This window comes from Lemur catta, chromosome 18 (genome assembly GCF_020740605.2).
Source record: "Lemur catta isolate mLemCat1 chromosome 18, mLemCat1.pri, whole genome shotgun sequence".
Lineage (NCBI taxonomy): Eukaryota > Metazoa > Chordata > Mammalia > Primates > Lemuridae > Lemur > Lemur catta.
In genome coordinates, this window is record NC_059145.1 from 39,316,288 (window position 1) to 39,340,081 (window position 23,794).

The window sequence follows — 23,794 nt, forward strand, 5'->3', positions numbered from 1 at the left end:
AACACAGTCGTTAATTAAAAAAATAAGCCTTAGGAATAAAGTAAGAAACAGAATATCCTTTCCTGATGATTGCTAGAGACAGGCAGCGTAATTTTAATTAACCCAGCCTTGGTAGGAGATATGTTTACCACTTGTTGTACAAAAACACCTAATTCATGAAACAGTGAGGTCACTCTGACTGTAACTTTGTTACACAAAATGAAATACTTCAGAAAAAATAAGGATTTCATAACTCACAGCAGAATCAAGGAACAAAGGGTTACATGAAATGCTTTGGCATTTCAAAGTTGGACAGACCCTTCAATAAGAAGGCCACAGTCATAAATATTGATGGAGTTCTCTCAACAGGGTCTCAACTTAGAATTAAAATAACTAAATATTAAACTGTCCAACTTAAGAGTAATAAAAGATTTCTAGATACAGACCCCTCTGGCCTACAAGCTTCATGCTAGCAGCTCAATAGGCAACTGAAGTTAGAAAAGGGCTGGAAGGAACCCATTGTGAGGTTGGATATTTTCCTTCCATACTTTCTTTGTGCAAGCAATGAAAACCAGCAGGGAAGGCAGTGGAAGGTGGCAGAGGGCAGGGTGAGCAGACATTCAATGAGGCCCACAGGGATTGGAGAGGCCAGGGCAACCTGAGGCACAGCCCGTATCTGAACTTAACTGGCCTCAGAGAGGGTTCCTGTGGCTCCCAGCTACAGGCCACAGGAAGCTCTTCATCTGGAAATGAGAGTGAGAACAGTAGGCTGGTGTCTGGCATCCCTGCCAAAGGTGTCACAGGCAAATTCAACTCCTCTAGACTTTTATGGGACACACATCCCTGAAAATAATGTAAATAATTTTTAAAATAAGAAATCAAGAACCATTGCTTTTTAACAATGTTCCACTCAGTGGCCCCAATGTCATTTACCATACTGGTTTGGAAATGGGCAAATTCTGGAAACCATAGATTCCATGGGGATTTTTACTTTCATACAATACAGGAAAAGAAAGACAACCCAGTTTGAATGGGGTGTTGTTTATTCAAAATCATCCTGTGAGAGCCTTAGGGACTAAAAAGATGGTACGCATCTTACCTATTTGATTTCATAAGTAAACTTAAGAGTTTAAACTGGGAAATCAGTTCAATAACCTTGAAAGAAAAAATATATGTTTTTAAAAGGTTTTATCTTTATTTCTGATTACAAAAGAAATATATAGGTGTTAGAAAAATTCAAAAACTTCCAAAAGATATAAATGGAAAGCCAAAGTCTCATATAAGCCCACTGCTCTTCAGAAATAATACAGGACCTACAGACACTATCATTAGTTTTAAAAGAGTGATTGAAAAACAGAACAGGGGAAAAAACAGCCAGGAAGAAAAATAGCTTGAGAACAATAGTGCTGTGGACATTTGTTTGGTACCTGTCACCTATTTCATTGGCAGCCTTAACACTTTTTCTCTGTTTGCGAGAAGGTGGACTTAGTGTGTCCTGTAATGTGTCCACTGATGAAAAATACAAACACTCTGGCAGTGTAATTGGATTAAAATAAGAAAGAAAAAAAATCCTGAGGCCCGGAAAGGTATTGGTCATGTGTAGGGAATATTTTGAAGACCAAAAACATTGTTTGGGAGTCATGCTGCCATAGCAACAGTTTTATGAGAGCGTTTCTGCTGCTACACAATATTCCATAAGGAAGCCTGCCCCCTTAACCAAGCACAGCCACCCTCCTGCCAATGCCCCACAACCAGGAAGCAGCCCCAGCTCGCATCACTGCTGTCTTCACACATTTCATTCCAATAAATAAGGATGCACTTATCTCTTACGCCCTTGTCATGGTCAGCACCTGGTATCCAGAGTGCTGGATCTGCCCCTGCACCCCAGTGACCCCACCCAAGCAGGGCCTCTGACCCTGAGTATCCCAGGCAGGCTTCAGGGTCTTTCTGCTGTTGGTCAGCCCAAGTGTTCTGCAATTTGTCTTTCTAACTGAGACCAATAAACCATCAGCTGAAGTCACTGTGGGCTCGTCAGAAGCCATCATCACTGCTATCAAAACCCAGGTCATAAAGCAAATTCTTCCTTGGCTCCTTGCACAGAGAGGGCTCTGAACTTCCAATGTTGAGGTCACTGAACCAGCTCATCTGGTGGTCCCTCTGGGAACTGCTGGAAAGCAGCCTGTTGTCTTGGGAAGAGCACCCGCTGAGCTGCGAGAGGCTCCCTTGCACTGCCTTTCCTGTCTTACTGGGCATGACTGGCTTTGTGGGACTCCTGGGGCGCTGCAGATGCAGGGGCTGAGCAAGGGGTTCCTGCTGCCGCAGCGGGAGCCTTTGTAAGCCAGAAACTAGCGGCTGAGGACTCTGATATTTAGAATTGAAAACACAGGTCTTCCTTGGGGTTTGTTCTGTCTTCCTGGCTAGAAGCCTGCCTTTGTGGGCTTTCCTGGGCTGCTGGTTCTTGCCTTTTCCCCACCTTTCTACAGTCCTGCCTTTCTGTTTAGTCACCAACTGTTCACACGGGTCACCCAAAAACATGCTTTTGGCTTGATACTTTTGGCAGGCGTTCTTAGTGCTGATCGCAAAGTTGTTTAAGTCCGGGGACATGAACTGTGAGGCTCCTTGAGAAACTGGGTCCTTGACACCAGGAACTTTGTGGCCTGAGATGCCGGAGCCATGGTTCTTAGGACCTGTATTAGAATTCTTGCAGTTAGTCTGCACTGCCTTGTCCTTTACATGCCCATGTCCTTTATGGGGCCCAACTGTCGGCAGTGCATCCTCTTCTTGGAGAGCATCGTTCTTTGCTCTTTCACCCCAGACACCAAATTCTTCAGGCCTTGGGGAGCCCATACTGGGATTCCACACAGTAGAGGGGGCCCCGGCCTGCCATTTAACTGGTTCCGTAGAGGTGTATTTTTCTTGCCTGGTGAGATTGAGGCTCTGGGCCAGAGGTGGTGATGTCTGAGAAGTGCTGTCTTTCACATGCCCAGGTACCCGAGGCGCTGAGATCCATCTCTTCAGCTCTGCTAGGACACTGGGCATATTCAGCTGGCCTAGCTGGTCACAAAGCTGCTGGAAGTCCTTACTCTGCTGGACAACTAGAGCTTCAAGGTGCTTCAAGTTGGATTTCATTTCTATAAACTCTGCTTCTCTCTGGGGAGAGGCAGTGAGAAAAAGGACAGAACAAGTCAGAATGCACAATAAAACATGCGAACAGATCAACGGATGTGCTAGCAGAACCAAGGCTTGCCCCTTGCAGGGCACCTCACAGGGAAAACATGACCACACTCTGGAACTGGGCCCCTAGGGCCCACATCATGCCAGGGAACCTTGGGGGAAGGAAGCTAACCTATACGATGGCCCATTACCAAGGGGCCCGTACTAGCCTCTGGCCTTGGCTGAAAATCTGCAACTTCAAAGGTGTCTCTCTGGGTCTAGTGACAAAGCCAAAAATGCACTTGAGGAAAGCGGTTGGGGTTTACACTTACAGCTTCAAATCTCCTCTGCATCTCAAGGATGGCCTGCTCCGTGTTGCCTTTGTCCTGTACTGCCTCAAATACCAGGTCATTCTGGGCCCGTGCAGTCTCTTGCACTAAATACAAAACAATGACAGTTCACCTCATGAAGACTATGGGTGCCCCACCTGCCCAGACCATAGCAGTTAAAGGGAGGAGCTGTATGCACACATGGACCACTTGAGTCTTCTCTGCTAGCACTCAGGGTTCTGCCCTCCCAGAGGTTGATCCAGTCTCTTCTTCCCTCCCTCCCTGAGAAGATTCTGGCCAGGCCAGACCCAACCTCAGCACCTCAGACCCTGAGAATCTGTTGCCCAGATGACAACACCAGCCTCCCCCATGGCTTTCCTTCCAGGCCCCATCATTAGAGTGATCTTTATAAAATATAGAATGACCCCTCTAAAACCTTCACTGAAATTTTCAATGGCACTCCACCGGCCACTGGACAAAATCTAAATCTTTAAATTGGCTAATAAGACCTGGGCTCACTTCACTTCCCTTTACTCACTTCTCCTCCTCCTCATCCCTAGGCTCTGTTTTCTGAGCAATTTCTCTCTTACCACTGGCCTTTGTGCGAGCTGTTTCCTTAGCTTGGAGGAGTCTTGTTTCTATCCCTGTCACCCACCCCTCTCCCCAGACACCACCTTAGCTCAACTAATTCCTATTCTTCCTTCTGCTCTCAGCAGTCACCTTCTCAGAAAACACCATTTCCCACGCAGCTTGGGTGCACCTTCTCTGCTTGTGCCACCATGTGTGTGCCCTACCATCACTGATAGCCCTTCACTTATTTATCCCGTTTACTCTTGGACCCGAATAAACTAGGGGACTGGGTGCTAACCACAGCAGGACTGATATTGATTTTCCTCTTTTGCATGAGAAATTTTTTTTTAATTTTATTTTTCACAGGCTGGGTTCCCTAGGATGCATGGGCAGATTCTATACATACACCCGCACATTTATTTAATGACACATTGTATTGCAATTAATTGTTGCCATTCTCTTGCTAAACTATAGGTCATGTGAAGCTGCTCTTACATTTATTCAACAAATGTTTAATGAGCACATACTATGTGCCAGGCATTATGAAAATAACCATGATCAGGACAGATTAAAGCTTTCTTGAAATTACAATCTAATCAGAGAAAATAGGTAGATAATAAGTAATTATACAAATAACTATTTATAGATATAATAAGTGCTCTAAAGGAAGGTATACCAAGCTTGAGACCATGTAACAGGCAGACCTAGTCGATCTCAGGGGTAAGATTTCCCTCAGGAACTGGTATTTAACTGAATTATCATTAACCCATGGAAGAAAGAATGTTGCCAACAGAAAAAAGAATATGTTCCAAAAAGAGGAACCATGAGATCAGTGTGGCAAAGCATGGTGAGCACAGGGCTGGGAGGTAGGCCACAGCTGGATAGAGGAGTATGTGGGCCATGGAAAGATTTGTGGACTTGATTCTAGACTGTATTCACAGACACAGTTAAGCAGAGAGTTTGCATGATTACATTTTCTCTTTAAAAAGAAGCACTTTTTTAATAATTTCAATGATAAACTGGAGGATGAAAGAACAGAATAGAGAGCAGAAATGACCCAAATTTTAGGGGATTTTATGGCCGAGCATGGTGGTGCAAGCAAACCTGTAGTCCCGGCTACTGGGGAGGCTGAGGCAGGAGGATTACTTGAGCCCAGGAATTTGAGGTTACAGTGAGCTATGATCACACCACTGCACTCTAGCCTGGGTGACAGAGAGAGATATGTCTCAAAAAAAAGGGGGGGGTGGGTTTTAAATCAGTGGAAAAAAGATGGATTATTCAATCATAGCATTGGGACAAACTGAGTAGCCATTTACAAGATAAGTAACTCAAATCTCTACCATAATCCTGTTAATATCAAAGCTCCATAATATGATTTAGTTTAGAAAAGATCTGAAGTTCTTTTACTTCTCATTCAGGCTTATTTCAAAGTCTTTTTTTTTTTTTGGAGACAGAGTCTTACTGTGTTGCCAGGGCTAGAGTGTAGTGATGTCATTGTAGCTCACTGCAACCTCAAACTCCTGGGCTCAAGGGATCCTCCTGCCTCAGTCAGCCCCCTGAGTAGCTGGGACTACAGGCACATGCCACCACACCCAGCTGATTTTTCTATTTTTTGTAGAGATGGGGTCTCACTCTTGCTCAGGCTGGTCTTGAACTACCTGAGCTCAAGTGATCCTCCTGCCTCAGCCTCCAGAAGTGCTAGGATTATAGGCATGAGCTACCACACCTGGCCTATTTCAAACTCTTGCAGAAGAGGACTATTATAATGGCCACTTCAAAATCCTTTTTCTGGCTTTTTCTACTTTGGAGAAGAGCTCTAAGAGGTAAAGCACAGGGAAACTATTCCAAGTTCACATACATTTTAAATGTGTAACAAGTACAATTTACAAATAATCAGGAATAATACCCCAGATATTCTTTTTGTCTTCTCATAACTATTTAAAGCATGTTTCAAGGTTCTTGACAAATTTTTTTCATTTTAGATGGGTAAAAAACAATTTGGTAACAAGGGAGTTAACTCTTCACAATAAATGGAAGGAAAACCAGAGTACATCTGGTGCTCAGAAGGACAGGATAAGAAGTTCAAATTTAGTCTCAATTTGATTAGTCAATAGGTGCTTTTGTTTGGTCCTAGTTCTAACTATTCTGGTCTCTTTTGTCTTTTATCATATCAAATGGATTAACCACGTGGTACCTAAATAAAGGTTCTTTTCTTTTTTCATTTATTTATTTATTTTTTTTGAGACAGAGTCTCACTTTGTTGCCCGGGCTAGAGTGAGTGCCGTGGCGTCAGCCTGGCTCACAGCAACCTCAAACTCCTGGGCTTAAACGATCCTACTGACTCAGCCTCCCGAGTAGCTGGGACTACAGGCATGTGCCACCATGCCCGGCTAATTTTTTCTATATATATTTTTTAGTTGGCCAGATAATTTCTTTCTATTTTTAGTAGAGACGGGGTCTCGCTCTTGCTCAGGCTGGTTTCGAACTCCTGAGCTCAAACAATCCACCCGCCTTGGCCTCCCAGAGTGCTAGGATTACAGGAGTGAGCCACCGCGCCCGGCCTCTTTTCTTATTTCTTTACTGGACAGCCTTCTTGCAGAGATAATGGTTCTTTTAAGTTCAAGTGTTTTACTTCACAGTCTCTCTAAAATAAAACATAATTCCTTACCTAAAAGGAGGCTTACATTTCAGATTTCTTATATTAACATAAATTCTAGATAGATTAACAATTTTAGCATAATTAAGTAAACTATTAATATAACAGTACCAGAAGGAAACATGTTGGAAATTGTGTATAACCTTGTTGTGAGGAAGGCCTTTTTAAAGAAGACCCAGAGCCAGAAAAAAAAAAGAAAAAGATGGGTGAGTTTTGTGTCCTTGTTAAGTTTATTTCTGGGTAGTTTATCTTCTGTGTTGATTTTATAAATGGGATACTTTTTTCCATTATGTATTTTGTTAATTTCTGCTGCCTTGCTGAATTAGGGCTTGTGGCACTTTTTTTGGTTGATTCTCAGAATATCAAGGAAAAGAGGAGACTTGAAAAGTATACATAAAGGGAGGTCCAGGGAGGAACCATCCAGCTAAGATGTAAAGGATTAAGGAACAGAATAGTACTGCACATTTCACCAGGCAAACTAGAATTTTAAGACAATGGAGCAATGCCTTAGAAATTCTGAGGGCAAAGTTTTTCCAATCTAGAATTCTATACCCAAGAGGAGACAGAAGACATTTTCAAACATGCAAGGTATCACAAAAGTTACCTCCCATATACCCCTTGTCAAAGAGCTACTAGAAGACATGTATCACCAAAACACAAGTGCAAACAAACGGAATACAAAGAAACAAAGGGATAAAAGATGCGATGGAAAAAATAGAATTCCCAGAATAATGGAGAAGTCCTTTGACTAGGAAAATGGCAGTGCCACAGACCTAATGACTAATCTGCCCAATCTGGAGCTGGAAGACTGAAAAGCTCCATACAGGATGTCTAATGAGAAAATGAAATGGAAAGAATTCCCAATGTGATCGAACATTTTTTTTTTCAAGACAGCTTCTCTGTTGCCTGAGGTAGAGTGCAGTGGCATCATCATAGCTCAGTGCAACCTCTAACTCCTGGGGTCAAGTGAGCCTTCTGCCTTGGCCTCCTGAGTAACTGGGACTTCTAGTGTAGGTGGCCACCTACATGCCACCACACCTAGCTAATTCTTTTTTTTTTTTTTTTTAGAGACAGAGTCTCATTGTTGCCTAGGCTAGTCTTGAACTCCTGGCATCACATGATCCTCCGGCCTCAGCCTCCCAATTTGCTAGGATTACAGGCGTGAAGCCATTGTACCTGGCCTGTTTGAACCTATTAACTGGAGATTTACAGTTTTATCTGAAAGTTTACTGTCAGACACTGTGCTAGGAGCATGGGAAACAATTTTGAACAAAACAGTCTACCTACATGAATTTTGCAGTCTAGAGGAGGACAAAAATAACAATAAACAAGTAAGTAAACATGCACATAAATTAATACAAATTGTAATTGATGCTATGATAGGGATTATGACAAAAATAAGTGGGTGGGACCACCTACTTTAGATAAGGTCATCAGAGATGGAGACAGTTAATGTGAAACCAGAACAATAAAAAGGAGCCAGCCCTGCAAAGATCAGAAGAAAGTCATTCAGGTAGAGGAAAGAGTGTGTACAAAAGTTCTGAGGCAAAAAAAGAAAAAAGCCTGTTGTTACTAGGAATAGACAAGCCAGTCTTGCAAAAAGCAGTAAAAATAATAAATTTTATGTTTTTATGTGACTAGGAATAGACAAGCCAGTCTTGCAACAATCAGTAAAAATGGTAAATTTTATGTCTAAAATTTTTTTTTAAATTTTAGAATGTTACAGGTGTACAAACATTTTGGTTACATAAATTCCTTTTTTTTTTTGAGACAGAGTCTCACTTTGTTGCCCGGGCTAGAGTGAGTGCCGCTGCGTCAGCCTAGCTCACAGCAACCTCAAACTCCTGGGCTTAAGCGATCCTACTGCCTCAGCCTCCCGAGTAACTGGAACTACAGGCATGCACAACCATGCCCGGCTAATTTTTTCTATATATACTTTTAGTTGTCCAGATAATTTATTTCTATTTTTAGTAGAGATGGGGTCTCGCTCAGGCTGGTCTCAAACTCCTGACCTTGAGCAATCCACCTGCCTCGGCCTCCCAGAGGGCTAGGATTACAGGCGTGAGCCACCGTGCCCAGCCCATAAATTCCTTTTATACCATTGGAGTCAAAGTTACAAGTGTGCCCATCCCCCAGATAGTATAAATTTTATGTTATGTGTATTTTACCATAGTTTTAAAAAAATTGGGTCCAGTAATTTTTCACAGGAAGCTTTGGGAGATGTTGTTTTCTATAGTCCCCTGAAGTTGGGACAAAATTGAACAACAAGATGACTTTGGTGCTTTGGAAAGTGTGAAAACTATTAATGAACTCTATTCTCCACTATTGGGAGAAGTAGCCAAAATTAATGGAGCTCTTGCAGAAAACCCAGAATTTGTCAACAATTTTTATTATGAAGATGGTTGGCTGATCAAGGTGACACTGAGTAACCCTTCAGAATTAGATGAACTGATGAGTGAAGAAGCATATAAGACCACTAAGTAAAACCTAATGAGGAGTGAAAATGGAACCCCTAAATAAACTAGTATGAAACAACTCAATTCAGCATTGTTATCTGAAATTAGTGATAGATAGAAGTCTGAAAATAGCAACTTTTAGCAATAACAATGGGAAAAGAAACTATTGGCAATACTGCTACTGGAAGAAAACACTGCTTAACTTTCTAATGATTACAGATAAACACAATATGCATCTTTTTCACAATACCCTATGATTTTTAGGCTATACTCTAGGCACTAGTTATAACATTCAAAATACATGAAATTGTCCATGGTAAAAATTATTAAAATTATGTGATACAAAGATAATATTATCTTAAGCCTTATATAATATTATAACTTGATTAAATCTATCCCTAGATTTGGGTCAAAATACTTAAGGATCTTTCCATTGAAAATAACTGGGAGTAGAGAAAAGTTTTTGTTAGTTGTACAGTGTCAGATGAAGAACAATACTATCTTAATTTTGTATTATACTGCATTGGCTGGTGTTATTTTTATACAGTGAAGCAACAGCTTTGCAGCAAAATAAGACACAATTTAATAATAAAACATTCAACTTCATTTTTAAAAAGTAAGAATTTTTTAGAAAGCAAATTTTCTCCTCCTTCTCAACACAAGTACAAGTTAAATTCCAATGTGTCAATCAATTAGAAAGAGGCTGTTTACTTATGTACTGGATTCCTGCTCCTAAACTCAATTAGTCAAATATTTTTCAGACATCCATGTAGATATTTATAGCAGGGAGCAAATGTAATTATCCTTCCCTAGAAGAGTTCCTAAATAGCAATGTTTCTTAGCAACAGTGGACATCACCGACCCTCACAAAAGCAGAGGATAAGAAAGGCAACCAAAATGTTTGATTCTGGATTAAGTGCTCATAAAGCATCCGATTGTGGTCCCACACATTTGGTCCTTGTCCCCAGGGAACCATACGTTTGAGGTCTTCTCCTTTACAAGAGCTTTTGCATGGAGCTCATTACTTCCAAAATCTATCCATTTTTTCTCTTTAAAAAATTTTTTGCATTATGAAAATAACTCAAAATCATAACAGGATAAACAGGCATACAATGAAAAATGATTGACTTGGCTGGGCACAGTGGCTCACACCTGTAATCCTAGCACTCTGGGAGGCCGAGGTGGGAGGTTCACTTGAGTTCAAGAGTTCAAGACCAGCCTGAGCAAGAGTGAGACCCCATCTCTACTAAAAATAGAGAAATTAGCCAGGCATTGTGGCGGGAGCCCGTAGTCCCAGCTACTCTGGAGGTTGAGGCAGGAGCATATAGCTTGAGCCTAGGAAGTGGAGGTTGCCGTGAGCTACAGTGATGCCACTGCACTCTTCCCAGGGAGACAGAGCAAGATTCTATTTCAACAACAACAACAGAAAACAAACTGAAGAGAATTGAGAATTGGTGGGGAGGAGATCCACAAAAACTAATCAAATAAATAAAGAAAAAAGAAAAATGATCGCATCTCTCTCCCCTGTGAATCTTGGATCCTACTTCCAGATTTAACAATATTAGCAGCCCGGGCACGGTGGCTCACGCCTGTAATCCTAGCACTCTGGGAGGCCAAAGAAGGCGGATCATTTGAGCTCAGGAGTTCAAGACCAGCCTGAGCAAGAGCAAGACCGAGACCCCGTCTCTACTAAAAAAAATTGAAAGAAATTAGCTGGACAACTAAAAATATATGTATATATAAAAATTAGCCAGGCATGGTGGCACATGCCTGTAGTCCCAGCTACTCGGGAGGCTAAGGCAGGAGGATCGCTTGAGCCCAGGAGTTTGAGGTTGCTGTGAGCTAGGCTGATCCCGCGGCACTCTAGCCCGGGCAACACAGTGAGACTGTCTCGGAAAAAAAAAACAAAACAGGTCGGGCGCAGTGGCTCATGCCTGTAATCCTAGCACTCTGGGAGGCCGAGGTGGGCAGATCGCTCGAGGTCAGGAGTTCGAGACCAGCCTGAGCAAGAGCGAGACCCCGTCTCTACTAAAAATAGAAATAAATTATCTGGCCAACTAAAAATATATATAGAAAAAATTAGCTGGGCATGGTGGCGCATGCCTGTAGTCCCAGCTTCTCGGGAGGCTGAGGCAGTAGGATCGCTTGAGCCCAGGAATTTGAGGTTGCTGTGAGCTAGGCTGATGCAACGGCACTCACTCTAGCCCGGGCAACAGAGTGAGACTCTGTCTCAAAAAAAAAAAAAACACAACAATATTAGCAGTTTCTGGAATTTTACACTAATACATGTGCATGTCTGTGTATGTGTATACATTATAGATCCTGTGTATGTGTCTCTAGAAGAGGACTAATTTCATTTCTGATTTGACTATAAACAGATATTTTTAGCTTTTGTGTAAAAATACCATTTAAAATCCATTTCCATATTTTGGAGAATATCTCTGTTTTTTTGTTAAGAAGATTTAAAAAAATTCATTTCTATAATATTTTAGCAATGTGACAAGGGCTCAATTGAGATGAGATCAGATTCTGATGCAATTTGGAAAGGAATGCTTTTCCATTGATGGCCAGTGATTTTCCTTTTACTCTAGTTTTGTTCTTCCTGCTGTGCTGGTAAGAGCCTGAGGAAGGATCTGGGAGTCTCCTTGTATGAGAGGAGACCCCTTAGCCCCTACCTTTTCTTAGGGACACCCTTCACAATTCTCACTGGCTTGTCACACTCCCCAAGAAGATGTGTCTTGGAGCAAACTGTGCACGAGAACAGCACCTTGTTGTTAAAATTTAACAATGAACAGATATTTCCATTCCACCATGTTCATATAAATGGATCTCATTCTTAACAATTATATGTATTTTGCTTGGAAAGGCTCTTCTCATTCTAAAATTATAAAAATGATGACCATGTTTTCTTCTTGTTCTTTTTATGATTTAATCATTATACTTAATATATTGACTCATATGAAATTTATTCTGATGTATAAAGTTATCTATTTTCCAAAAGAGGCATTTTCTGATTTTGATAGTGGCTGATCCTTTTTATTTTCCTAATTATCATATTTTGCAATAGAGGTAACACCTATCAGGTGAAAATACTACTCTTCATTTAATTGGTCTACCTAAACTCAAGGTAAAGTAGGATGTAGGTGGCCTTGGTAATTCAGTTTATTACTCTGGTCCTTGGTGTCCTGAGCTGAAGAACAGGAGGAGTTAGATTAGATGGCTACAGTGACCCTTCTGGTTGGGCAGGCAGACTGGGAAAAGATTTCATGACCTCATTCTATGAAGACACTGACTGCATAATGACACAAGACAGTACTTCCACACAGTATCATTACTTCCCCATCCCTGTTGAGTACAGTGAGTACAGACTGAAAGTCTGCAGAATGTACTGAGTGGAGTTTATTATTCTAGGCCAGCAGGACTGGGCCTGGCCATATGATAGAGGATTTGTCTGGTTCCTCTCTCAGCGGCTAATTTTCTGCTCCTTATCATTGTGTAACAAGAAAGGGAATGATTCTGGACAGACTATTTGTGCCCATTTTGAAGAATGACCTATCCTAACCAATATGATGCCACTGTGTTTGTTACTGTTTGCCTTCTTAGTGTGGCTCCCCCTTCTGAGTCTTACCCTCTGAAAATGAGGTAACTATCAGGGGCAAAGGATCAGGATCCCTGTACCTACTATAAGGCAGATTCAGTTCTAGTCCTCTCTCTCCCTTGATCTTGTACTGGGGTCTTGGGCACTTCCATTCTCTTTTCTGGGACTTAAATGTCACACTTTTGCCGTAATCCTCCTTTTAGTACTTCGCCCAGTTTTAAATGTAGAACAAAAACCAGAGTGCTTTCCTTGGGCACTTACAAATGAGTTATTCTATCATGTTATACAAAGGAAGCATCCCTGATTTGCTTCTGTTCTCTGCTCTGCTACTTCTTGTGGGGTTAACAGTCCTAGGCTTCCAGAACCACTTTCCAAACAGATGCTATAGTTGCCCTGTGTGTGGGATACCCAGGTTGAAAGCCAGGAGACAGTACAGTGCTTCTTTGCAAACAGATGGGGATTAATTTCTAGGCCACACAAAGGCATTAATTTTTTGTAAATCATGAGCAATCCATCCCATGGCATTTTAATAAGTTGTCTTTAACTTGCTTAAAATAAAAAATAAACACACAAAGGCAAACAAGTACAGATGCACAGTCATCAGCTTACTATTTTGCTGAGAAACTGGTGATTCTAGGGAAGCATCTACCTGATGACAACTGTGTATTGGCTCTCTTCTGTTTATAAGGGCCAGGCCCATGGTTTCATCTAAATGTAAATCACTAATTGGCAGAGTAGGGGATTTTACAAACAGCAAACTATAACTGAAACTGAAATTGAGAATGATGTGATTTGCTACAAAATAGCTCTCACTGAAACCAAGGCAGCAAGAACAGTGGGTGACTGGAGTATTTCTAACTCCTAAGGGAGCAGTATCTCTACAGGCAGCACAGGCAGCAATTGATCTGGGACTCAGGGATGCTGCTGATTCACTTCAGCAGCATCCCTGAGTGAGATGAGAAACCTGGTGGAGGTACCTGCCCTGAAGCAGCAGGTTTACTGGGTCGGGGATTTGAACTTCACAAAAGGCATCAAGGGACCACAGCTTTGTCACATAGAGGTGAATCCCACTACCCAGCTTAGCGAACCCCACATTTCTTCAGGACTAACCTGATGTACCCACCCCCTCTCATCTGAAACCCTGTATGGAATCTCACCACTGGAAACCTGGCTGAGGTCAGAAAGTTCACGCTTACCCCTTGCCAGTGCCCTCTGCTGATAATCTCAAACATGAGGCACTCACATGTCTTGGCCACAGTTTCCAAAGAATCCAAAATAGATTGGCTTCTTGAACTGAGATGTTCCTCAGACTTTTCCACAGATGTCTGTAACTAAGAAACCCCAAATTAATAAGAGTTCACAGACTATTGCCTTATTTTATTAACCTGGAGAATTGTCATTTAATGATTAAAAAGGGATAATTTAAATATTGCTATTCTACAAGAACTAAAGCCAATACAATATAATTATTAAACTTTTTTTTTTTTTTTTTTTTGAGACAGAGTCTCACTCTGTTGCCTGGGCTAGAGTGCCGTGGCATCAGCCTAGCTCACAGCAACCTCAAACTCCTGGGCTCAGGCAATCCTTCTGCCTCAGCCTCCCGAGTAGCTGGGACTACAGGCATGCGCCACCATGCCCAGCTAATTTTTTTTTCTCTATATATTTTCAGTTGTCCAGATAATTTCTTTCTATTTTTAATAGAGACGGGGTCTCACTCTTGCTCAGGCTGGTCTCGAACTCCTGACCTTGAGTGATCCTCCCACCTCGGCCTCCCGGAATGCTAGGGTTACAGGCGTGAGCCACTGAGCCCGGCCTATTAAACTTCTTAAAATGTAAGAAGGTCTAACTCCTTGAAATGTAGCCGTACTTACCCTGTGAATGCTTTCTCTAACATGGGAAACAAAGTTGTATAGAGTCTCACTAAAATAGGAGAGAAAAAGGAAAACAAATCTTTGTGAAATACTGAAGTGATATCTAACAATTGATTCCATTAATATGGCAGATTTCCACCTAGGTTAGCATCAAAACACTGCTTGCTCAGAGTTGGAGACTTGAACCTGAGAAACCTTAGTGCTCAGTCAGAAAAGTTACTGTTCATAACCTTGATTCCAAGGAGAATCACTTTTTTTCTTTTTAAAATCCACTTTTTATGTATCTTAAGTGAGGTTAAATTTTAGCAGCTTAAGTGGTTAGCCAGAGTAGAAAAGACCACCCTTCTTGTTTATGGCAAACTGGTTTCAGAAGGTAGTAGCAGCTTCTTTCTGGTAGTCCAAAATTCCTGGATACATCTTAGTCTTATTACCATTTTGACTATAAAAATGAGGTTAGTATAAAAGCAATTTTGGGAAAAAATATGTTACCCAGGCTGGAGTGCAGTGGCACCATCACAGCTCATTGTAACTTCAAATGTCTGGGCTCAGGCAATCCTCCACCTCAGCTTCCCGAGTAGCTGGAACTACAGGTGCATGCCACCACAACCAGCTCATTTTTTAAAAAGTTTTTTGTAGAGACGGGGTTTTGCTACATTGTCCAGGCTGGTCTTAAACTCCTGAGCTCAAGCAATCCTCCCACCCAGCCTCCCAAAATGCTGGGATTACAAGCATGAGCCACCACATCTGCCTAATTTCTTGCTCTTAAAGAAGATTCAGACAGGATTGTCATTAACAAAACCGTATAGATTTTGTTGCTTTAATCTACAAAATACAAATGCAAATATCAAATTTTGAAACCCCAAAAGACAATTTTTCATACCAAGTCTTTTGGGTGCTCCACCAGACCAAATTTGTAAACCATACGCTTTATGTGAAAGAGATTGGAACATTACTTGAAAATAATATATTAAAAATGAAAACAGTTGGGCCGGGCGCGGTGGCTCACGCCTGTAATCCTAGCCCTCTGGGAGGCCGAGGCGGGTGGATTGCTCGAGGTCAGGAGTTCGAGACCAGCCTGAGCGAGACCCCGTCTCTACTAAAAATGGAAATAAATTATCTGGCCAACTAAAAATATATATAGAAAAAATTAGCTGGGCATGGTGGCGCATGCCTGTAGTCCCAGCTACTCGGGAGGCTGAGGCAGTAGGATCGCTTAAGCCCAGGAGTTTGAGGTTGCTGTGAGCTAGGCTGACGCCACAGCACTCACTCTAGCCTGGGCAACACAGCGAGACTCTGTCTCAAAAAAAAAAAAAAAAAAAATGAAAACAGTTAACAAATTAAGGATGTTAAGAACAGAATATTATTACATTATAAAAGTAGAGAACAAGAAAGAGTTGCTAGAAATTTAAAATAGCAGAAATTTTTAAATTAAGTACAATAATTAGAAGATACAGTTAAGCAAATATGATAGAAAATGGAAAAAAAAACAAAAGAGATGGAAAGTAAATGAAAAGTTAAAAAAAATTAGAGGATCAATCCAGGAGATCCAGCACATCCTCAAAATTGGAGATCCAGGATAAGAGAGGAGTGAAAATAGAAAGAGATACAAGAAAATGTCCCAGAGGCTGGGCGCGGTGGCTCACGCCTGTAATCCTAGCACTCTGGGAGGCCGAGGCGGGTGCATTGCTCGAGGTCAGGAGTTCGAGACCAGCCTGAGCGAGACCCCATCTCTACTAAAAAAAATAGAAAGAAATTATCTGGCCAACTAAAAATCTATATAGAAAAAATTAGGCCGGGCGTGGTGGCTCATGCCTGTAATCCTAGCACTCTGGGAGGCTGAGGTGGGAGGATTGTTTGAGCTCAGGAGTTTGAGACCAGCCTGAGCAAGAGCAAGACCCCATCTCTACTAAAAATAGAAAAGAAATTATATGGACAGCTAAAAACATACATATATATAGAAAAAATTAGCCGGGCATGGTGGTACATGCCTGTAGTCCCAGCTACTCGGGAGGCTGAGGCAGGAGGATTGCTCGAGCCCAGGAGTTTGAGGTTGCTGTGAGCTAGGCTGACGCCATGGCACTCACTCTAGCCTGGACAACAAAGTGAGACTCTGTCTCAAAAAAAAAAAAAAAAAAAAAGAACATGTATAAAATGTGGGGTATATTTTTTGAAATACCAGCATTTCAAAGTGAGAAAATCAGCCTGAACTAAGACTTAAGAATTCATGCATTATATTCTTGACCCTAAAATAAATAATGTTATCTAACTTCCTAATCCTGATGATCTAAAAAGAAAACTGGAGGGCAGAATTTTAGGCAGAATAAATATAACATTATTGTTTAGAGAAACCAAAATTGTAGCAGTATATTCAAATCTACCACAAATCACATTGACAAGAAGACAAAGAGTAATTATTAGATGAACTACAAAGGCAAGAGTTCTGTGCAATGGTTAATTTATGTGTTGACTTGATGGGGCTAAAAGATGCCCAGATAACAGATAAAACATTATTTCTGGGTGTGTTTGTAAGTGTGTTTCCATACAAGATTAGCATTTGAATTAGAAGACTAAGTAAAGAAGACTGCCCATGGATGTGGGTGGGCATCACCCAATCTGTTGAGGGCAAAAATGGAATAAAAAGGCAAAGAAGGGCAAATTCACTTTCTTTTCTTAAGCTGGGACATCTATCTTCTGCCCTTGGACACCAGAGCTCCTGGTTCTCAGGCCTTTGGACTCAGACTGAATTATACCACCGTTATTCCTGGTTCCCTAGCTTGCAGATGCAGACTGGAACTTCTTGGCCTCCATAATCTCAGAAGCCAATTCCCATAACAAATCAATGCTATCATGCAAAAATTGAATTATTTGATTATCAAGATGCCGTTTCCTGTTTTGTTCAGAAAAGATGTGCTGTCTCATCCACTTGAAAGGTTTGTATACCTGTCACATTTGTCTTTTGCCCTTTTCTTTTTCTCTTCAAACTCTTCCAAGAGGCCTTTTGATTTTCCAACTGACAAAGGAGGAGGAAATAAGCCTCCATCCTTTGTAACTCCTCCAAACAGCTGGGGTTTTGTCTGGTACTTTGTGAAAATACTAGGTTCACTCTGTTAAATGAAAAAAAAAATACCAATATAGCATTTCACACATAAAAACATTTATAGCATTCACTATTTTCTGTATAATGCAGTCACATTTAAGTGCAAACCATATTGCTAAAAAACAACATAGCATGTAGTATTTCCTTTTTATTTCTTTTTTTTTTTTTTTGAGACAGAGTCTTTTTCTGTCACCCAGGCTAGAGTGCAGTGGCATCATCATAGCTCACTGCAGCCTCAAACTCCTGGGCTCAAGTGATCCTCCTGACTCAATCTCCCAAGTAGCTGAGACTACAGGCACACACCACTGTGCCCGGCTACTTTTTCTATTTTTTGTAGAGATAGGGTCTTGCTCTTGCTCATGCTGGTCTCAAAGTTCTGGCCTCAAGCAATCTTCCCGCCTCAGCCTCGCTAGGATTACAGGCGTGACCCACCACGCCTGGCCAGTATTTCCTTTTTATTTTTGTATACAACAGAAAATTATATTTAAAATGTCGGCTTAAAGATAGTTAAAATGTCAGCTAAAATGGCTTATAATCAATTGCATAAATTTAAAGGCAACAAGAGATAATTATTTATACTATCTCTGAGATGATGTGTTAAAGTTTTCACATTAATAAGTTTAACACAAATTGCTGTTGCTAAGCGGCTAGTGAACTAAAGACATGTTGGTAAGTTTGACGTGGACTGAACAGTGGGCATGCTGGCACATATTAAGCCATTTTCTGCATTCTTAGGCAAAATTTACTGTGAAACATTTGGGGAATTCATTTACTCCTTCATACCACTAGATACCAACTGTTGTACTGAAATACTTAGAGCATATTCTACTAACTTAAAGTACTGACATACTCTTTTTCATTAAGTCTCTTTTTGATGCAGGTAAGTCTGTATATAAAATTCAACCTAGTTCTAGATCCCAAGAAAAATCAAAATATTTTTGACTCACAAGACTCAAGGATTCTTGCAAGAGACTCTGTTCTTCATTCTATTCCTTATTCATTAACTTGGGCCTCAGAATCCTCATTTCCTCCTTCTTCAAGGACATAATATAGTATAGCTGACTAAAGTCCACAAAGTACATGAAGTTTCTTAGGAAAAAATGTCCAACTAAAATAAAATTTATGTTACATTATTCCTGTTTTATGAAAATACCTTTTTCTTATGAAATTCTCACAAACAACAGTATTGACTAGTCTTAGGAAATGTCATGCAATGTGTGCCTCTCCGTAGGAATGGTCAAGGGACTGATACTATTCTATGTTGCTTTGGTAATAGAAGAAACTGCAAATATAACTATTTTTTCCATTTTAGACTACCAAGTCAAATGAGTCACCAATCAAGCACAAATCCATTTAGGAGAGCAATTCTTAAAGATGTACAGTTCTAGAATATTTTCCAACAGAATAAGTATTCTTTATAGTGTATCTCCATAATGACTGTGAAATGTGTGCAGAGAAATTCTGAAAATAAGACTCACATCCAGAGAATTCTGTTGTGACTGTTTTGGATGTCTCAGATGGGCACCAAAGTCCAAGGGTGCTAACAGGGTCTCTGAATTTTCCGGACAGAACTGAGATCCAAAGAGGAATTGGGAATCACTGAGACTAGAATAATCAGTCTGATTATTAATCCAGTTAGATGATTTAGTGGTCCTGAAATTAAGCAAGAAAAGTATATTGACTGGACAAATATCCTGAAAAAATGGAATCATAGTTCACAAATATTTTCAGAATTATTTCAGAATATTTTGGGCAGAATGCTAGCTTGTTCTAACTTTTAAGTCTCATGCATACTGTCAGTACTACCTACAAAGAAACACAAGGAAATTCTGAATTCCACACATTTTGATTACAATAACTTGGGAACAACCAGACAGAAATTCAAATAGAAAGGACACCATTATCTCTTATATAATAGCATTCTGGGCTATAACACCATCTTGGAAATCAAAGTTCATAAAATTTTAGGGATTAAGAGAATATTTTCTTTTTTCCTTATTCCATAACACTTTTCCTAGGAAGAGAATATTATCTTTTTTTTTTTTCTTTTTGACAGAATCTCGCTCTTGTCACCTGAGCTAGAGTGCAGTGGTGTCATGATACCTCACAGCAACCTCAAACTCCGAGGCTCAAGCCATCCTCCTGCCTCAGCCTCCTGAGTAGCTGGGACTACAGGCACATGTCACACTGACCAGCTGATATTTCTATTTTTAGTAGAGACAGGGTCTCACTCTTGCTCAGGCTGGTCTGGCACTTCTGAACTCAAGTAATCCTCCCACCTCAGCCTCCTAGAGTGCTAAGATTACAGGTGTGAGCCATACAGGCCCAGCCTTTCTTTTTTTTTTTTTTAATTTAAGAGACAGGCTCTCATTCTGTTGCCCAGGCTGGAGTTCAGTGGTGTGATCATAACTCACTGCAGCCTTGAACTTCTGGACTCAAGGGATCCTCCTGCCTCAGCCTCCCAAATAGCTGGGACTACAGTTGTATGCCACTATGTCCAGCGAATTTTTAAAAATTTTTCTTAGAGATGGGGTCTTGCTATGTTGCCCAGGCTGTCTCAAACTCCTGGCCTCAAACAATCCTCCCACATCAGCCTCCCGAGTAGCAGGGATTATAGGCTTGAGCCCCCATGCCCAACAAGTATATTGTCTTTTTATTTTATTTATTATTATTATTTTTTTTTTAGAAAAGGTTGCTTTCTAAATATTATCTTTTTAAAAAATGATTCTGGCCAGACACAGTAGCTCATGCCTGTAATCCTAGCATTCTGGCAGGCTGAGGAGGGCGGATCACTTGAGCTCATGAGTTTGAGACCAGCCTGAGCAAAATGGAGACCTTGTCTTCCTCTTGTGTGCCACCCCCCACCTACCTACCCCATCCCGGTTATGTGAAGACACAGCAAGAATAGGGTGCCTGAAAGTCAGGAAGCCAACCATGCTAGCACCCTAATCCTGGGCTTCCAGCCTCCACATAGTCTATGGTATTCTGTTATGGCAGCCTAAGCAGACAAATACAGGCCTCATCCAGACTGAAAAATATGATCAACTCAGATCTGTGCATAAAAGGATCCATTAAAAAGTGGTTTTGAAATAAGATATTGTTCCCTTCACCCTTTTAGTGACTTGTCCTTTCTTGCTCTAAATAGTTCCAGCTGTGAACTTCCACCTTGCTTCTCATGGATATCCATGCCAGTCTTGAAACCTCAAATATGAAGTGGATGGTGATATCAGTAATGCTAATGATATAATCACACTTGAGCATAGTGTACTGAGCCTACTACAGAAATAACGTAAGTAGACAGAGAAGACAGTCTTCAAGTTTTTAATTTGAAAGACATCTCTATAGCAATTTGTGTTACCTAATGCTGTTGTGTAACCTGAGAAAACATGCTTTTCATTAAAACACATACACATATACACACAAATCATTCCTTTTCCAAATGTTAAATTTAAAGTGATTAGATAACATATAAATACATATTCTAAGCCAAAGGAACTTTGATATTATTAATACAAACTATTTGTTTATATGTTGATATAACCAAACATATTATTAATGTCATTATTATTATTTTTTAGAGACAAGGTCTCGCAATGTTGTTCAGGCTGGTCTCGAACTCCTGGCCTCAAGCAATCCTCCTGCCTCAGCCTTCTAAATATAGCAGGGTCTACAGGTGTGTGCCACTGTGCCCAGCTTTCAAATATATTATTAATAAAACAAAAAGAAACTCTAATAGTTCAGGATAGCAAAGGGAAATTATTTTTACTCACAGAACCATTTCATGAGATAGCTAAGGTAATGGACTACACACAAGTATTGTAATATGGTTTGCATAATCATTGCTCAAAATAGGTCTCTGTGACTCCCCTCTTGGGCCAAAGAGAGTAATTAGCTGGGCTGGAAAAAAAAACAAACAAACACAAAACAGTTCTGTAAGCCTACTGAAATCATGGGGCATTTATATCTTAAATCTATGATCTGGAATTAAAGATAGATTTTCTCTACTCTGTCTCAACTGTAAGCTTTTTTTTTCTCTTTGAGAAAAAAAACAGTACGCTAGGTTTTTGATAAATTAATAACTCTCTTCAGAAAAGTGTTAGGGAGGAAAGAAACTATCCAATGATAAGAGTATACCAAAAGCAATTAGAAATCCCTTAAATATACACTACTAGGGCATACCCACTAAATTACCAATGTCAGGCTCATTACTGGATGGTAGACACCAGGGTAAGTACCTGGGTGGAGTAGCAGAGGAGGCAATATTTCCACGAGCCTTGTCAACAGCTGGAGTGGCTCTTATCTCCGTAATACATACAAATAGCACTACACAATTGAACACACATCTTAACATTGTCTTGATTTTGCTCCTTGCTATTTCTTTTCTTCCCTTTTTTTTTTTTTTTACACCTGTGCTGTAAGAGCTCTTTGCTATTTCAATAGCAGTTGCCCCAACTGAGGTGAGTGTCCAGCTGTGAGACCATGTCTGACTCTCATAGGCCCAGTGCTGGATACAGAGTCATTACTCAGTTAATACACAGAACTGGATTGACTTCATTTTTATAATCAGAATATGGGCAAAAGGGGAAAAAAAACAAGTATGGGAAGGTGCAGCAATGACAGAGGAGGGGCAGACAAGGAGAAGAGGCTGTATGGGGTACCTCTATTCTTGTAAGAAGGGGTCTTCTTTCTAAGAAATCAGTGAAACTGTAAGATCCTCTTAAGTATCAGAGAATATAACCAGAAGACTTACCCAGAGCCTGAGGGAATACTGAGCATCTCTTTGATGTTCCAGACATTAAAATTCATTTCTTATGATTAACACTATTTGAAAGAACAGAAAAATATTAAGAAAATTAACATAGTATAATTTTTTCTAGAGATTACTAGTGATTATTATATATAGATGACATTTCAGCAGTTATATTCACATCCAATTGATGAAAATTTCCATTACCTATGTGTCAGAAACAGGTATTTTCTGTTGTTAAATTGCATACAAATTCCCATCCATCTTAATACTAGGGAAAGATCAAAGTCACCTGTGAAACAGTAAATTTGCCTTCCATCTTCTGCTCTTTTGCCCTTTTCTCTTGCCACCCTATTAATAATCTGCTTTTAGGAAAGAACCAATAAACTCCATCTTTCATTGCCTGGCCCAAAGAATGACTTAATCTATTATATTACCTCTCCCAAGACTAGTTCTCCCCAGACCATGAGATATTGGAATGCAAAGTCAGCTGTGGAATTTGGGCAGTACAGAAGCTGCATGAGGAAGGAAGGAGTGCTTTGGGCAAAAGTGCCTTCCCACACCTCTCTGCATTTGCCTACTCTGCTTAAGGACAACTTAACATGCTATATACTGGAGTTCATTATAATGATCATAATAGCCTAGATTTTAGAAACAAGATCAACTTCTAAATTTTGTCTCCTCAATCTTACAAGAACATTTATATTTATCAGATTATATATTATCATTATGGCATCAGAAAATATGATTTCCCACACGTATGGTGGAATAAAGACCATCAGACATCAAATACTGTTCCAACACAAACCTAGGTAAAATGAAACAGAAGTTCTGAAAATAGACATTTTAATATACTTTTATATAATTTAACCTTGATTAAGGAAATCTGTTGTAATTTTCTAGAAAAATAGATGCATTTGAATGATTATAACCAACCATTTGTTTTGCAAGAATATTAAGTATAGACCACAGAAAGAAAACAGAAGCAGAAAGATTTTGAAAATTTTGACTGGCCATGTAAAGGATGAAAAAGTGTGTTTGAGAAAGCAAATCAAGGGTGTGGCCAAGTAATCCTTTCTAAAGAGATTAGTACAGATAGAGATTAGCACAGATTGAAGGGAGCATCAAGACAAGGGGAGAATGACCTCAAAGGTATTTCAGAGATCTTTGAGGCTGACCCTCCCATTACAGGCCCAGAATTCTAGGAGGGCAGAATGGTGTGGGGTGATAGGCCCAGGGTACCCTCAATGGTTCACTGCCCAGAGCTGCTTTGGGTCCCTGCTCTCCACACTCTGGCATGGCATTCCTCAGCCACCCACAATCCTGGCTCAAGCGAGC

At 40.5% G+C, this 23,794-nt stretch overlaps 1 protein-coding gene across 1 annotated transcript; it reads right to left on the reverse strand.

Annotated features, from left to right (window-relative positions):
- Nucleotides 1–2,010: 2,010 nt before the first annotated feature.
- On the reverse strand, nucleotides 2,011–22,515 carry IHO1 (interactor of HORMAD1 1). The gene is made up of 7 exons (XM_045530246.1): nucleotides 22,460–22,515; nucleotides 19,188–19,362; nucleotides 17,553–17,716; nucleotides 14,613–14,661; nucleotides 13,985–14,072; nucleotides 3,465–3,568; nucleotides 2,011–3,129 (listed from the first exon to the last, which is right to left on the reverse strand). The coding sequence occupies exons 1-7, from the start codon at nucleotides 22,513–22,515 to the stop codon at nucleotides 2,011–2,013; spliced, it is 1,755 nt and encodes a 584-aa protein (XP_045386202.1).
- Between the last annotated feature and the right edge of the window lie 1,279 nt (nucleotides 22,516–23,794).